Below are 14,937 nucleotides of genomic sequence, written 5' to 3'. Positions count from 1 at the left end.
TTCTATATTTGTGAGTCTGTTTTTGATTAGTTTGTTCTGTTTGTTCCTTGGATTCCACATATAAGTGAAAACATATGGTATTTATCTTTCTCTGACTTATTTCACTCAGCATAATAACCTCTAGGTCCATCCATGGATCAGGATCCTTTTTAAATTAAATTAGTTTATTTAATGTTTTAAAATGAAGAATTATTTATATATGTCCTTCACTGAAATATATTTTCCACATTAATTAAATGTTTTATTAATATTGAGGATCAAAGAATTAAATACTTGATTTTTCCTCTTATTTAGAAGCATATAGAAATTTTCTCTAATTTTTCACTAACTAAAAAATTTATAGGATTATACTTTTGTTTTTCCATTTTATATAAATTGGTATGCTTAATCAATTAATTAATTAATTTTTTAAGTTAATTAATTTGTTTTTATGGTGACACCGGTCAACAAATCCAATAAGTTTCAGCCGTACATTTTAACAGTAAGGCATATATATATTTACACAATGTGTTCACCTCCCATAGTTAGATTTCTTTCTGTCACCACATATTTGACCCCTTTAACCCCATCTACCTCCCCTCTCCCCCCTCACTCCTCCCCTCTGGTAACCACTAATCTGTTGTCCATGTCCATGAGTCTCTGTTTGTTTGTCTTGTTCATTTGTTGCTTTTAGGTTTATATCTCACCTATAAATGATACCATGTGATTTTCAACTTTTTGTGTCTGGCTTATTTCGCTTTGCAAAATTGATATGCTTACTTAAATTGAACTATTAATGGTATTTTGTTGAGTGTCTGGAAATTTAATATTCACGATAATTACATTTTCTTTCAAGGTGTGGCAGATTGTGTCTTGGCTCTTGGGTTTGAGGTGATGATGAAGGGATCTCTTGCAGTGCAGGTGAGTCTCATTTACTATTATTTTGGGGTTGTTATGACACTGTGAGAAAACTTTGCCCATCAGACTTCCATAAATAACACCTGTTAATAAGCAACATAAAACATAATTTGACACAGTTATTAAATGAGCTGTTATAACCCAAAAGCTGAAAGGTGAGATCGTTTATGTATGCATGGATTCTTGAGGTCGGGTTATTGAATTTGAGATTGACTTATCTATTTAATTTGAAAGTCATTTATTCATTCATTCAAACATTAATTCCATCTAACAACTTGAAAAGAATAACTTATGGGAATTTTTTTTCTGGTAATGGCAAACCAAGTTATTTGAACCAGTTCTCCTGCTGATGACAACCAGAACATTTGAATAGAATATAAAGAAAATATCCTAAAAGCATCAAAGAGCTAACAATAGAGAAGAATTGCAGGTGAATTCCAGAAAATTAAGATCAGCATTTGAAGGTGCTTTTGCCTTGAAGGGCTTTGCTGATCAGGAAAATGTTAGCTTTAATTTTGATTGCCCCCTATAATGAAGAGGAAAGTAGTCAAATCTCACATCCTCCCAAGATGAGAAGTTTAATATCCACTCCCTATATTAAACTGGGTTGCTGTTTAATAAATGGTGTTCTCTTCGGATAAGGGTGAACCCAAAGTAAAACTTCTGCCCTCACTTACATCCTATTTCCCCAACTTTCATGTGATTATGAGGAGAATTGCCTTGGTACTGAGAACAAGGGAGAAAAAAAGAGAAGGGAAAACAAACAAACAAACTAGAAGAACTTTTCACTGAGAATTAATAAACAACAGGCTATCCATCATGTGAGATTGCTGCCAAAATTCTCTTTACCTGTGTGGTCAAAGAAACCTCAAACGATGAATTGAGTCTAAATTGGTACCAGAATGGTAGGAACCTAGGCACTTAACAGAAGCAAATGCAAATTTTCTTTTGGAGGAAAGCATCTTTCCTCTAGGCTTTGAGAACTCTTCAGATTTTGCAAGGACATGCAGTCAAAGAAAATGAAGCATTAAAGAGACAAGGTATCATAATTGAGAACCAGGAGAAAGAGGCACAGTAAAAAGTGATTTTTGAAGACTTTAGAAACTGGATTTATTGGACATAGATTTAAACATGCTTACTATGTTTAAACAAATTAAAAGACAAGCTTGGAAATATCTTACGGGTATAGGAAACTGCAAAAAGAGGTATTACAGGCCTGAATAAAAAAAACACTGATAGAATTTATAGAAAAGAAAAATAAAATAATTAAAAATTTGAAAGATAGGTTTGATAGCAGATATCAGACATGACTAAAAAGAGAATTAACAAAACTGGACTAGATTAAAAGTAATTATTTAGAGTATACTACAGAGAGAAAAAAGATGGAAAATTGGCAAGAAGTTAAGATATATGGAGGATAGTGTCCTAAGGTATAATAAATGTTTAATTGGAAATACTGGAGAAAAAATGGTGAAGGAAAATAGGGCCTAGATATTTTGTTTATCTTTTGCAAAAAAACAGCTCCTAGTTTCATTAATCTTTTCTATTTTTTTCAATCTTTATTTCATTTATTTCCATTCTGATCTTTGCTAATTCCTTCCTTCTACTAACTTTAAGCTTTGTTCTTAATTTTCTAGTTCCTTGAGGTATAAAGTTAGGTTGTTTATTTGAGATCATTCTTATTTCTTAATGTAGGCACTTACTGCTGTGAACTTCCCTCTTACAACTGCTTTTGCTGTATTCCATTAGTTTTGGTAATGTTATGTTTCCATTTTCATTTGTCTTAAGATATTTTTTGATTTTTCTTTTAATTTTTTTGACCCAGTTGTTTAGTAGCATATTAATCTCCACATACAGTGTTTGTAAATTTTCCAGTTTTCTTTTATAATTGATTTCTAGTTTTATACCATTGTGGTTGGAAAAGTTGCTTGATAAGATTTCAGTCTTCTTAAATATATTAAGACTTGTTTTGTGGCCTAATACATAGTCTTTTCTAGAGAACGTTTCCTGTGCACTTGAGAAGAATGTATATTCTGTTGTTTTTGGATGGAATGTTCTGTGTATGTCTCTTAAGGTCATCTGATTTAACATGTTGTTTAAGACCGATGTTTGATTGCTTTTTATTTTCTGTCTGAATGACCTATCCATTAATGAAAGTGGGATATTAAAGTCCTCTACTATTGTATTGCTGTCTATTTCTCTCTTGTCCGTTAATTTTTGCTCTATATATTTAGGTGCTCCTGTGTTGGGTGCATAATATTTACAAGTGTTATATCCTCTTGTTGGAGTGACCCCTCTATCATTATATAATGACCTTCTTTGTCTTTTATTACAGTCTTTGTTTTAAAGTCTATTTGTCTGATATAACTATAGTTACCCCAGCTTTCTTTTGGTTTCCATTTACATGGAATATTTTTTTCCATCTCTTTACTTTCAGTTGGTGTGTGTCCTTATGTCTGAAGTGAATCTTTTATAGGCAGCATTTGGATGAGTATTGTTTTTTTGTCCATATAGCCACTTTGTATCTTTTGATTGGAGAATTTAGTCTATTTACATTTAAAGTAATTATTGATAGGTATGTACTTATTACCATTTTGTTAATTGTTTTCTGGCTGTTTTTGTAGGGCACAGACATAATTGAAGAGATAATGGCTACTAATTTTCTTTCCTTTTCTTTTCTTTTCTTTTCTTTTCTTTTTTTAATGTCTACAGCATTTGGTATTCCCAGGTGGTCTCCCATCCAAGTACTAACCAGGCCCGATCCTGCTTAGCTTCTGAGATCAGACGAGATCAGGCATGTTCAGGGTGGCATGGCGTAGACTGACTACTAATTTTCTTAAACTGGCAAAGGACATTAATCTACAGGTTGAAAAATCCCAGTGAATCTAAAGTTGGATAAATAAGAAGAAACCAATACATAGACTTGTCACAGTGAAACTGCAAAACAAAGCAGAACAAAAACAATACAAAAATAGAATAGTGAGGTGGATATTAGTATCTTCTTTGTATAAAGAATAGTACTAGAACAGAAGGTTATAGATATTTGTTTTATATATCTATTTTGAGTTTCATGTCAGCTTTAGAATAATTTTGCATTCTGTTTGTAAAACAATTTAAAATTTTAAAGCAATTTGAAGTAACTTTTAAGTAATTTTTTGACAATGTAAAGACTAAGGGTTTTTGAATTTGATTATCAACATGATTTTAAAGAGTTGTGTTTCAATTTAACCCTATTCATCTTTAAAATATTTCTTATTTTAGTAATAATCATTTGATCATGGTTCCTACTTTTTACTTTCATTCTTCCAGGTGACAGATAGGTAATTTCTAATATATATTATTCCTCCTTCCCACCCTTACCCCCCCCAGGGGGAGTGCTTCTTAAATTATATATTTGATTTCTGTTTAAATGAATATCTAGGAATTGATCTCTCTGGTAAATTCAGATTTTTTCTATAGCAGGCACTAAATATAAAATATAATCATTGCTAGAAAATGAGTCGAAGATAACTTTTAGCTTATTTATCTAAGATTATACTATATCTAACTCCTGAGATCAATTTGATTCAATTTTATCAGTTCAAACATTAAAGAACATTTTCCCCAAATTAAGTTAAATACATGCAATAATATCTCTTAGTAATCGTAAGAGTGTCTGGCATATAATAGGTATTCAAATAAACAAGAGCTATTTTCTTTTTCTCTTAGAGAACATTTCAAGAAAGTGGTAGAAATTAGGTTAGGTGTTAATGATAATTAAGAGATAATAATTATATAAAGTTATCATATAATGAATAAAGATAATTAAAATAAGAATAATTATAGGGAAAATGAGATTTTTCTAGGTATGGGAGAAAACATCATGAACCAAGTAACAGATGTAACAGATGTTGGAGTGAAAAAATTAGTGGACATTAGTCCTGTCCAAAATGTATGTGGTGTCATTTGGTCCACACCAAAAGGTTCTTAAAATTTAGTCCTCTTCAGAATGTCCAATTTGGTCAACAGCGTTGTACTCAACATTCTTGTACATATATCTTTACTTATTCAAGCTATTATTTCTGTTGGATAGATACCTAGAGCAGATGAAGAATTTAGACAATATTTTAGCTAGAGGTGTCCCTGAAGATACTTTATAGATAAAGTGAATCCATGAAACCCCGAGTGAATTATCCATTGACCCAGTAAGTAGTTAGTGATATAACCAAAACTAGATCTTTTAATCCAAATACAAACTTTTTGCTATACTTGAAGAACCTATTATTTTCTCCCTTCTCTTTCATGAGTTTCTTCTCTCCCTGTTTTTTTATGCTTTGTCTTTTCTTCCTTTTTTATCTCTCTCTGACATGACTTCTTTTGGGGGGCATTATTCACCCCCCCCTACTCCTATCTGCATCTGCATTTCTCTTTTTTTTTATTGTTCTTTTTCTTCTCTTCTTTCCTTATTCATTTCTTAACTTATACAATTTGTAACTGAATTTGTTAAATACGATTTTAGATTTCTGATTCTAAATTTAAAAATCAGGCGATTGAACAATCTACTTGAATATTACAAAATAACTTGCTGTTTCTGGTTATGGCCCCTAGATGGGTCTCTATAGCAGAGTCCTTAACTTCCCACTTGCTTTGCTGTTAAGCTTTGGTTCTGATTAGTCTTGTGTATTTATTTCCCTTTAGATCATATGTCTTTTCCTTTTTTATGGGTATGCTGCAAACAAAAGTAATAAATCTTTCTTATATAAAGAAGAAATTATTGCTTTGAATTAAGAAGAATACTTGTTCCACTGGGAATGCTCTTCACAACAAACAAATATATATGGGAGAGGCCTAGACACACATGGCTATTAAGCTCTTAAAATGTGGTTAGTAAAATTTAGGAACTGAATTTTAAATTTTATTTATTTTAATTAAAGTTAAACTAATGCTCAGTTCAGTTACTGGAAAACTTTTAAGTATATTTGTAATAATTTGGGGATGTGAATCTACTTTTACAGCTGCAAATTTATAAAATATACATATAGATAAAATATTTCTGATGAAAATTAGCATCCAAGTTGAAATGTGTTGTGAGCATAATGTACACATTGGATTTTGAAAATTTAGTATGAAAAAGAATGCAAAATGTCTCAAGTTTTTATATTTCTTTATGTTGAAATCATAATATTTTGGATATATTGGGTTAAATATTTTCAAATTCTACCTGTTTTTTAATGTGGCTTCTTGAAAATCTATAATTATGTATATGGTTTGCACATTATTTTTTTCTGTACAGACCTGAATGTACCCAAGAAAGGGACTTAAGAGGTGCTGTTCTTATGAGGTGACATGGATCTATGGTTCCTGATGTTGGCAATTCCAACCAGTTGCTTTTACACACCTTAAAATTCATGCATTTAGAGTATAAAGTTCAGTGGGTTTTAGTATATTCACTGAGTTGTGCAACTATGACTACAATCTAATTTGAGACTTTTCAACATCTTAAAAAGATATTCTAAACATATTAGTATTCTTTCACTTTTCCTGCCTACTCCCTAATCTACTTTCTAACTTATGGATTGTCTATTCTGGATATTTCACATAAATGTTATCATACCATATGTGGTCTTTTGTGTCTGGCTTCTTTTACTTAAAAAGTTTTCAAGGTTCTTTTATGTTATAGCATATATCACTACAACGTTCTTTTTTATTGCCAAAAAATATCCCATTGTATGATTATATCATGTTTTGTTTATGCATTCATCAGTTGATGGACCCTTAAGTTGCTTCTGCTTCTTTTGTGAGTAATACCGCCATGAACATTTGTGTACAAGATTTGTGTGGAGATATGTGTTCAGTTTTCTTGGGTATATACCTAGGAGCGGAATTGATGGGTCAAATGATAACTCTTTGTTTAACATTTGAACTGCCATACTTTTCCAAATGGCCACACCATTTTACAGTCCTGCCAACAATATATGAGTATTTTAGACTGCTTGAGTTATCATAACAAAATACCATAGACCGTGTGGCTTGAACACCAGAAATTTATTTCTCATGGTTCTGGAGGCTGGGAAGTCCAAGCTATTTGATTCCTGGTAAGGGTTATCTTTGTAACTTACAGATGGCTTGCATCAACCTGTGGCCTTTTCTTTGGTGAGTACATTTTAGGAGTGGGGAGGTAAAGAGGAAGGGATAAATCTCACCTGGTCATGGTGTGTAATCCTTTTTATACGTCGTTGCATTCAATTTGCTAGTAGTTTGTTGATAATTTTTTTCATCATCATAAGAATGAAGCTCCAGCTCTGGGGCAGCAGCTCAGAAAGCCGGAAAGTGCCAGATACATATGGGGAAGAACTGAATTGTCCGGCTTCAGGGCAAGGGCTGGAGGGGCAGCTTTCTCCCAGAGGTGATGGCAGAAGCCATTGTTTCTCTGTTACGTACTCCCCACACCTAGTGTGCAGACACAAGTATGCACCATATCTGAGTCTCCATCAACCTAGCTAACACTATTTGTCCAGTCCTGGTTGTTCCCTGAGGCCTTGCCTAACTTGTGGGCTCACCCAAGCCTCTTCCAGTGGCTTTTTCATACAAATAGCCTGTCCTGGCTCATGTTGCAGACTTTCCTAAAGTCTTCCAAAGTTTTACAAACCTCTAACAAGCAGCATCTGGCCTCAGCATGCCCTGTACCTCTTGCTAAGCAGCCCCAAGTCCTACACTTGCAGCAGCTGGCCATGGTTCACAGCTTAGCCTCTCCCCGGCACCTTCAAGCCAAGCACAAATGGCAGCCATCTGCAAATCACTTTGTAGCTCATATTAAATATATTTTTAAAGTAAGAAAAAAGCCTTATATATTCTCCACATAGTTATCAGTTTTAGTGCTCTTTATTCTTTTATATTGATTAATATTTCTCTCTAGGATCATTTTTCTTCTGCTTTCACTTAGTGCTGGTCTGCTGGTGATGAATTCTCTCAACTTTTGTATATTTTAATAAGTTTTTCTTTACTTTATCTTTGGAAAGATATATTTGGTGGGTACAGAATTTTAGTTTACTATTAATTAAAAATTTTTTTTGGTACTTTAAGAATATTTGTTCACTGTCTTTTGGTTCCATGTTGATTCAATATATTTTTTTCTTTGGTTGTTTTAAAATTTTCTCTTTATCATTGTTTTTTTTAGCAGTTTTTGGTATACCTTGGCATAGTTTTATCATGCTTTTTTTTTTTTTTTCTGTGGTAGGAGTTTGTTGAAATTCTTGGATAGGTGAATTATAGTTTTCATCAGATTTGGAAAAATGTCAGCCATTATGTCTTAGAGTTTTTTTGTTTTTGTTTTTCCCCCTGAGTTCTCTCTCCCTCCATCTTTTCTTTTCCTGGGACTCCAATTGTACATTTACCAAACTTCTTAATTGTTGTTCCACAATTCATTGGTGCTTTCTTTATTTTTTTAGTTTTTTTTTCTCTTTATGTTTTATTTTGCTATACCTCCAAGTTTATTAACCTATGCTGCATTACCTAATCTGCTGTCAGTTCCACTTATGTACTTTTCATTTCAAACATTGTATTTTATATATCTAAAAGTTTCATGTTGTTCTTTTTTTTATATTTTCCATATTTTCCTATGTCATGCCCGTGCTTTCTAATATCCTCTTGAACAAATGGAGTATATTTATAGTAACTATCTTAATGTTCTTACCTACTAATGTTATCATTTGCATAATTTCTAGATCTCTTTCTATTGATCGATTGATTAATTCACTCTTTATATGTTGTATTTTTCAGTCACATTTCATGCCTTGTAATTAGTGATTGAATGCTGGACGTTTTACTTCTTTATTTTTTCAGAAATGGATTGATCTTTTTGAGATTTGCTTTTAAGGCATGTTAGGTAGAATCAGAATAGCCTTTATTTTAAGGCTAAACTGGCTTTGCTACTCAGGCAGTATTTTCAGGATTCTGCTGATGCCTCATGTTTTAGGAGACCTTCTCATTGTGGTTTTTAGGAATAAGAACTATTTCCAACCCTGTGGAAGCATTGGGAATTGTTCTGTCTATTTCTTTCTAGGGATTCTTTTTCTCTGATCTCAGTAGTTTTCTCTTACTCTCGCTTTGATCAGACTTACTGGAGACTCAAGTGGAACCCTCTTCGGATCTTCAGAGAGAGACATCTCTCCTCTCTTCTCTCCTCTTCCCTCCTCCTCTTCCCTCCTCTTTCCTCTCCCCTTTCCTACCTTCCCTTCCCCTTTCCCTCTAGTACTCTTCTCTATGAATTATAGATACCTTGGTCTCTCTGAACTCTGAATTCTGTTTCTTCAACTTAGGGAGACTGGTGGACTCTGTGTTACTCCTCCCTACTCTTTCCAGGTAGTAATCTAGGGACAATCATAATGCTTACTTTATTTATTTCCCTTCTCTCAGAGATCTACTAAGCTTTATGTTGTCCATTATCAGAAAACAATATATATTTTGTTCAGATTTTAAGTTGTTTAAGATAGAAGGGTAAATCTGGTTTCTGTAATCCATCATAGCTAGAAGCAGAAGTAGCATATCATTGCTTTCAATATCATTCCTTTTTAACTTACATTTTAACATTTCTATATGTTTTTTATGTTTTAAAAAATTTCTTTTGACAGAATAAATTCCCACCTATGACCATCCAAACACATAATTATATATACTTATTTTTAAGATTTCTGTGTTTAGATATTTCACAAGACCCATTTATCAGCTCATTTGTCTTTATTCTTTGGATTGCCAAGCTGTTTATCATATCTAACTAAATAATTAACTAAATAATTAAAGGAAGTATGCTTCCTTTAAGCATACTTTTTTCTTAATTAAAGAAAATGGCTGAACAGTATTCCCTCTGGAACCCCTTTGTGGACCAAAAAAAAAAAAAAAAAAAAACTTCATTTATTCATTCAACAATTATGGAATGTTTATTATGTGGCAGGAACGTTTATTATATGTTGGGCATTGGGTATACACACTAAAGTATATGAAAGAATTCCTTCCCTTAAGGAATCCATAGTGTAGTAGGTAAACTGACAAGAAACAGCTTTTCCTTTGTAGAACATTTGCAGTGGGAACTGTGTTCTTCTGTTCTGGAACTGTGGAATCAGAGGTGGTTATACTCTCTGAGAATCACTTTATCCTAATCCTAATTCACCTTTTCCCAAACACCCAAGCATGCTCCTGCCTTTGGATCTTTGTTCTTACTGTTCCCTTTGCCTAGGATGCTCCTCTCCTAAGGTTATCCAAATGACTTACTCTTTCACATTTCTGCTAAAGTATTATTTTATCGATGAGACCTCGACTATTGTCTATAAAATAGCACTCATCACCTTCAGTTTTTATTTGAATTTGTATTCAGAATGTTTTTTTCCCTATTGGGGTAAAATTGGTATACAAGATTATATATATTTCAGGTGTACAACATTATATTTTGATATTTGTATACACTACGGGAAGTCTAGTTACCATCCATCAGCATACAGTTGATCCCCTTCACCCCTTTTGCCCTCCCCCAATCCCCTTCCCTTAACCACCAGTCTGTTTTCTTCGTCTATTTATAGCTTGTTTTTATATTCATTTTGTTCATTTGTTTTGTTTTTTAGATTTCACATGTAGGTGAAATCAGGTATTTGTCTTTTTCATTTGACTTATTTCACTTGGCATGATACCTTCAAGGTTCATCCATGTTGTTGCAAATCACAAGATTCCCTTCTTTTTTATAGCTGAATTTTGTATGTGTGTGTATATGTACATACACACACACACACACACACACACACACACACACGCATCTTCTTTATTCATTCCTCAGTGAGCACTAAGGTTGTTTTCATATCTTGGCTATTGTAAACAATGTTTTAATTAACAAAGGGGTTCATATATCTTTTCAAATTAGTGTTTTCATATTCTTCAGATAAATACCCAGAAGTAGAATAGCTGGATCATATGGTAGTTCTGTTTTTAATTTTTTGAGGAATCTTCATACAGTTTTCCATAGTGGTAGCCCTAGTTTACATTCCCATCAGCAGTGTGTAAGGATTCCCTTGTCTCCACATTCTCTCCAACACTTACTATTTCTTAGCCATTCTAACAGATATGAAGTGATGTCTCACTGTGGTTTTGATTTGCGTTTCCCTGATAATTAGTGAACATCTTTTCATGAGCCTATTGTCTATCTGTATGTCTTTTTTGGAAAAATACCTGTTCAGATCTTCTGCCCATTTTTTATTTTATTTTTACTTTATTTTTTTTTATTTTTTACGCCTACAGCATCTGGTTTTCCTAGGTGGTCTCCCATCCAAGTACTAACCAGGCCCGACCTTGCTTAGTTTCTGAGATCAGATGGGATTGGGCTTGTTCAGGGTAGCATGGCCATAGACTCTCTGCCCATTTTTTAATCTGATTGCTTTTATGTTGTCAAGTTGTGTAAGTTCTTTATGTATTTTGGATTTTAAGCCCTTATTGGATATATCAGTAGGTTGCTTTTTTGTTTTGTCGATGGTTTCCTCCACTATGCAGAAGCTTTTTAGTTTGATGTAGTCCCATTTATTTATTTTTGCTTTTGTTTCCTTGACTTTGGAGTCACATCCAAAAAAAAACATTCCTAGGATTGATGTGAAGGAACTTATTGCCTGTGTTTTCTTCTAGGAATTTTATGGTTTCAAGTTTTACATTAAAGTGATTAATCCATTTTGAGTTAATTTTTTTGGTGTAAGATAGTGGTCTAGTTTTGTTCTTTTGCATGTACCTGTCCAGTTTTCCCAGCGCCATTAGTGAAGATTGTGCTTTCCCCATTGTAGTTCTTGGTTCTTTTGTTATAAATTAGTTGTTCATAGATGTGCAGGTTTATTTCTGGGCTCTCAATTCTGTTCCATTGATATATGTGTCTATTTTTATGCCATTACCATACTGTTTTGATTACTATAGCTTTGTAGTATAGTTTGACCAGGGACCACGATACCTCCAGCCTTATTCTTCTTTCTCAAGATTGTTTTGGCTGTTCAAGATCTTTTGTGGTTTCATACAAAGTTTAGAATTATTTGTTATAGTTCTGTGAAAAACATCATTGTGATTTTAAACAGATTGCATTGAATCTGTAGATTGCTTTGTGTAGTATGGACATTTTAACCATATTGATCCTTCCAGTCCATGAACATGGAATGTCTTTCCATTTATTTGTGACTTCTTCAGTTTCTTTCAGTAGCGTCTTATAGTTTTCTGTATTTCTTGACTAAACGTATTCCTAGGCATTTTATTCCTTTTGATGCAATTGTCATTGGGATTATTTTCTTAATTTCTCTTTCTAATATTTTGTTATTTGTGTATAGAAATGCCACAGTTTTTTTTGTATATTGATTTTTATATCTTGCAACTTTACTTAATTCCTTTATTAGTTCACTTTTGTGTATGTTTGTGTGTATGTGGAGTCTTTAGGTTTTTCTACGTATACTATCGTGTCATTTTCAGATAATGACAGTTTTACCTCTTTCCAATATGGATAATTTTTATTTCTTTTGCTTGTTTGATTGCTGTGGCTAGAACTTGCAATACTGTGTTCAATAAAAGTGGCGGAGTGGGCCTTCTTGTCTTGTTTCTGATCTTCGAGGAAAGCCTTCAGCTTTTTACCATTGAGTATATTAGCTGTGGATTTGTCATATATGGCCTTTATTATGTTGAGATATGGCCCCTCTCTACTCACTTTGTTGAGAATTTTTTTTTTTTATCATAAATAGACATTAAATTTTGTCAAATGCTTTTTTGCGTACATAGGGATGATCATATTTTATTCTTCATTTTGTTAATGTGGTATATCGCATTGATTGATTTGTGGATGTTAAAAGATATTTGCTTCCCTGTGATAAATCCCACTTGAACATGGTGTATGATCCTTTTAATATATTGTCAAATTCGGTTTGCTAATATTTTGTTGAGGATTTTTGCATCTGTGTTCATCAGGGATATCGGCCTGTACTCTTCTTCTGTTTTGGTATCAGGGTAATACCGGCCTTGTACAATGAGTTTGGAAGCATCTTCTGTTCTTCAGTTTTTTGGAAGAGTTTGAGAAGGATAGGTATTAAATCTTTGAATGTTTGGTAGAATTCACCTGTGAAGCCATCTGGTTCTGGACTTTTGTTTGCTGAAAGGTTTTTAAAATTTTTTTTATTATCACTGATTCAATCTCTTTACTAGTAATTGCTCTATTCATCTTTACTATTTCTTCATGGTTTAGTCTTGGAAGATTGTATGTTTCTATTAATTTATCCATTTCTTCTAGGTTAATGTATAAGTTGTTCATAGTAGCATCTTAAGATCTTTGTCTTGTTCCTGATCTTAGAAGAAAGCTATTAGCCTTTTACCATTGAGTGTATTAGCTGTGGATTTGTCATTTATGGCCTTTATTATATAACTTTTCATTTCTGATTTTATTTATTTGATCTCTCAGTGAGTCTCGGATTTATTATTTATAGCATTATAATTTACATTTTTATTTAATTTTGTCCTTGTCACTCCAACCTCTTCTCTCCCTCAAATGTAAATGCCAGATGAGCAGGGACTTTATCCTTTTTATTTACCTTCAGTAGTTTTTGGTACACACAAGATTTTTGATAAATATTTCTTGAAAGAATTATACCTCTTTGGTCATTTGATTATTTTCCTTGCTACGTTTTGTGCAAAACATTTCTGACTGATTTTATTCACATGGTTTATTTTTGGTGTACATTGCGCTTAGAATAAGCAAATGTGTAAGTTACATTGTAATACTTGAAAGAGACACTATCATATCAAGTGCTTATTAAATTTTGTTCTTTCCTTTCTCTTAGTTCTTACATAGGACCAATCCAATGGATAAACATATCGAAGTCCTGAGCAGTAAATCTGAGTTGTTTCCCCAAGCAATTGTTCCTCAGTTATTTGGGACTGCCGGAAGAGAGCACATGGAAAAATATGGTATGTTAAAAAAAACCTTAAGGCTTATTGGTCGTTATATGTGTGATGAGAAACAATAGATATTTATTAAGGAGCTGTGGAGGATGCCAGGATATATTAGATATAAAATGGTTTTTGCATTAAGTTGAAGAAATAGTCTGTGTAGAATTTAGTTGTAGAGAAAGTATTTATATACAGGACATCATATGGGAAGTACTAGAATGCTCCAAAACCAGAGATTGAAATAGAAAAAATAAATCATGTCTTCTTTAATCATGGACTATAAATTGAGATGCATTAGTTCTGATTATGCTAATGAGACTTAAAGCTTTCTTTTGGTAATAGGTTTAGTCAAATTTTATTCTTAGTACAAATTTTATTTATTTTATTTTATTTTAATTTACTTTACGTTTTATTTTATTATTTATTTATTAAATATCATTTTTATTTTTTATTTATTTTCTTTTTTTAATTGCCAATTTATTTATTTATTTTTTACAAATTTTATTCTCAGTAATAGGTTTATATAGTCAGATTTTATTCTTAGTACATCATCATCTCTCATTCCATACTGTTTTATGAGATTTAAATTTCATAGTTGATTTTTACTTTATAGGTAAACATGCTAGTTTTTTGAGTAATAGTCAATGACTGGCCCGCCTTAGTCAGTTAAAGCATGGGATAGTGCAGATAGAATTTTCATTTTTATTGTATGACCCTGAACCAGTGTCTATTGTGTACTATGAGATAAGAAAGAAAATTTCTGTGCTCGAAAGTTCAGCCTTTTTATTCTATATAAGAAAAATATCCCAAGTTTGATAGCCAAAATCAAGTAATTAGAAAGGAAAAAATCTCTAAGGAAAGGGATCATACAGAGGAACACTGCTGGACTTTGCCCATGGACATTTTCTTTCTTGTAGCTATTTCTTACCGTTTTTAACTCAGTCCATTCCAGTCTGGCTTCCCTCCTTTCTCAGGGCTATCATTGATCACCATATTGCCATATCTAGTAAATACTTTTCAATCTTAATTTAATAGACCTCAGCAGCATTAATCCCTTTTGTTCACTTTCTTCTTGAAGCATTCTCTTCTCTTGGCCTCTGTGATATCTCATTCTCCTGG

The 14,937-nt window shown here is 32.6% G+C and overlaps 1 protein-coding gene and 2 pseudogenes across 3 annotated transcripts in view; 1 reads left to right on the top strand and 2 right to left on the bottom strand.

Annotated features, from left to right (window-relative positions):
- The window catches only part of SCP2 (sterol carrier protein 2), a 141,958-nt gene that overhangs the window by 30,575 nt on the left and 96,446 nt on the right, over window positions 1–14,937 (top strand). For all 3 annotated transcript variants that reach the window (XR_002782839.1, XM_011370475.2, XM_011370474.2), the window contains exons 5-6: window positions 836–900; window positions 13,710–13,836. Coding sequence is in view for 2 of the 3 variants with exons in the window: in XM_011370475.2 (XP_011368777.1) it covers window positions 836–900; window positions 13,710–13,836 (192 nt within the window). In the remaining variant the exon portion in view is untranslated. The remainder of the gene's footprint in view (window positions 1–835; window positions 901–13,709; window positions 13,837–14,937) is intronic.
- LOC111745942 lies at window positions 3,601–3,718 on the bottom strand (annotated as a pseudogene).
- On the bottom strand, window positions 11,149–11,267 carry LOC111745952 (annotated as a pseudogene).

The sequence above is a fragment of the Pteropus vampyrus genome, unplaced genomic scaffold, assembly GCF_000151845.1.
Source record: "Pteropus vampyrus isolate Shadow unplaced genomic scaffold, Pvam_2.0 Scaffold170, whole genome shotgun sequence".
Classification (NCBI taxonomy): domain Eukaryota; kingdom Metazoa; phylum Chordata; class Mammalia; order Chiroptera; family Pteropodidae; genus Pteropus; species Pteropus vampyrus.
The sequence above is the reverse complement of the archived record's forward strand: the minus strand, read 5'-3'. Positions and strand labels throughout refer to the sequence as shown.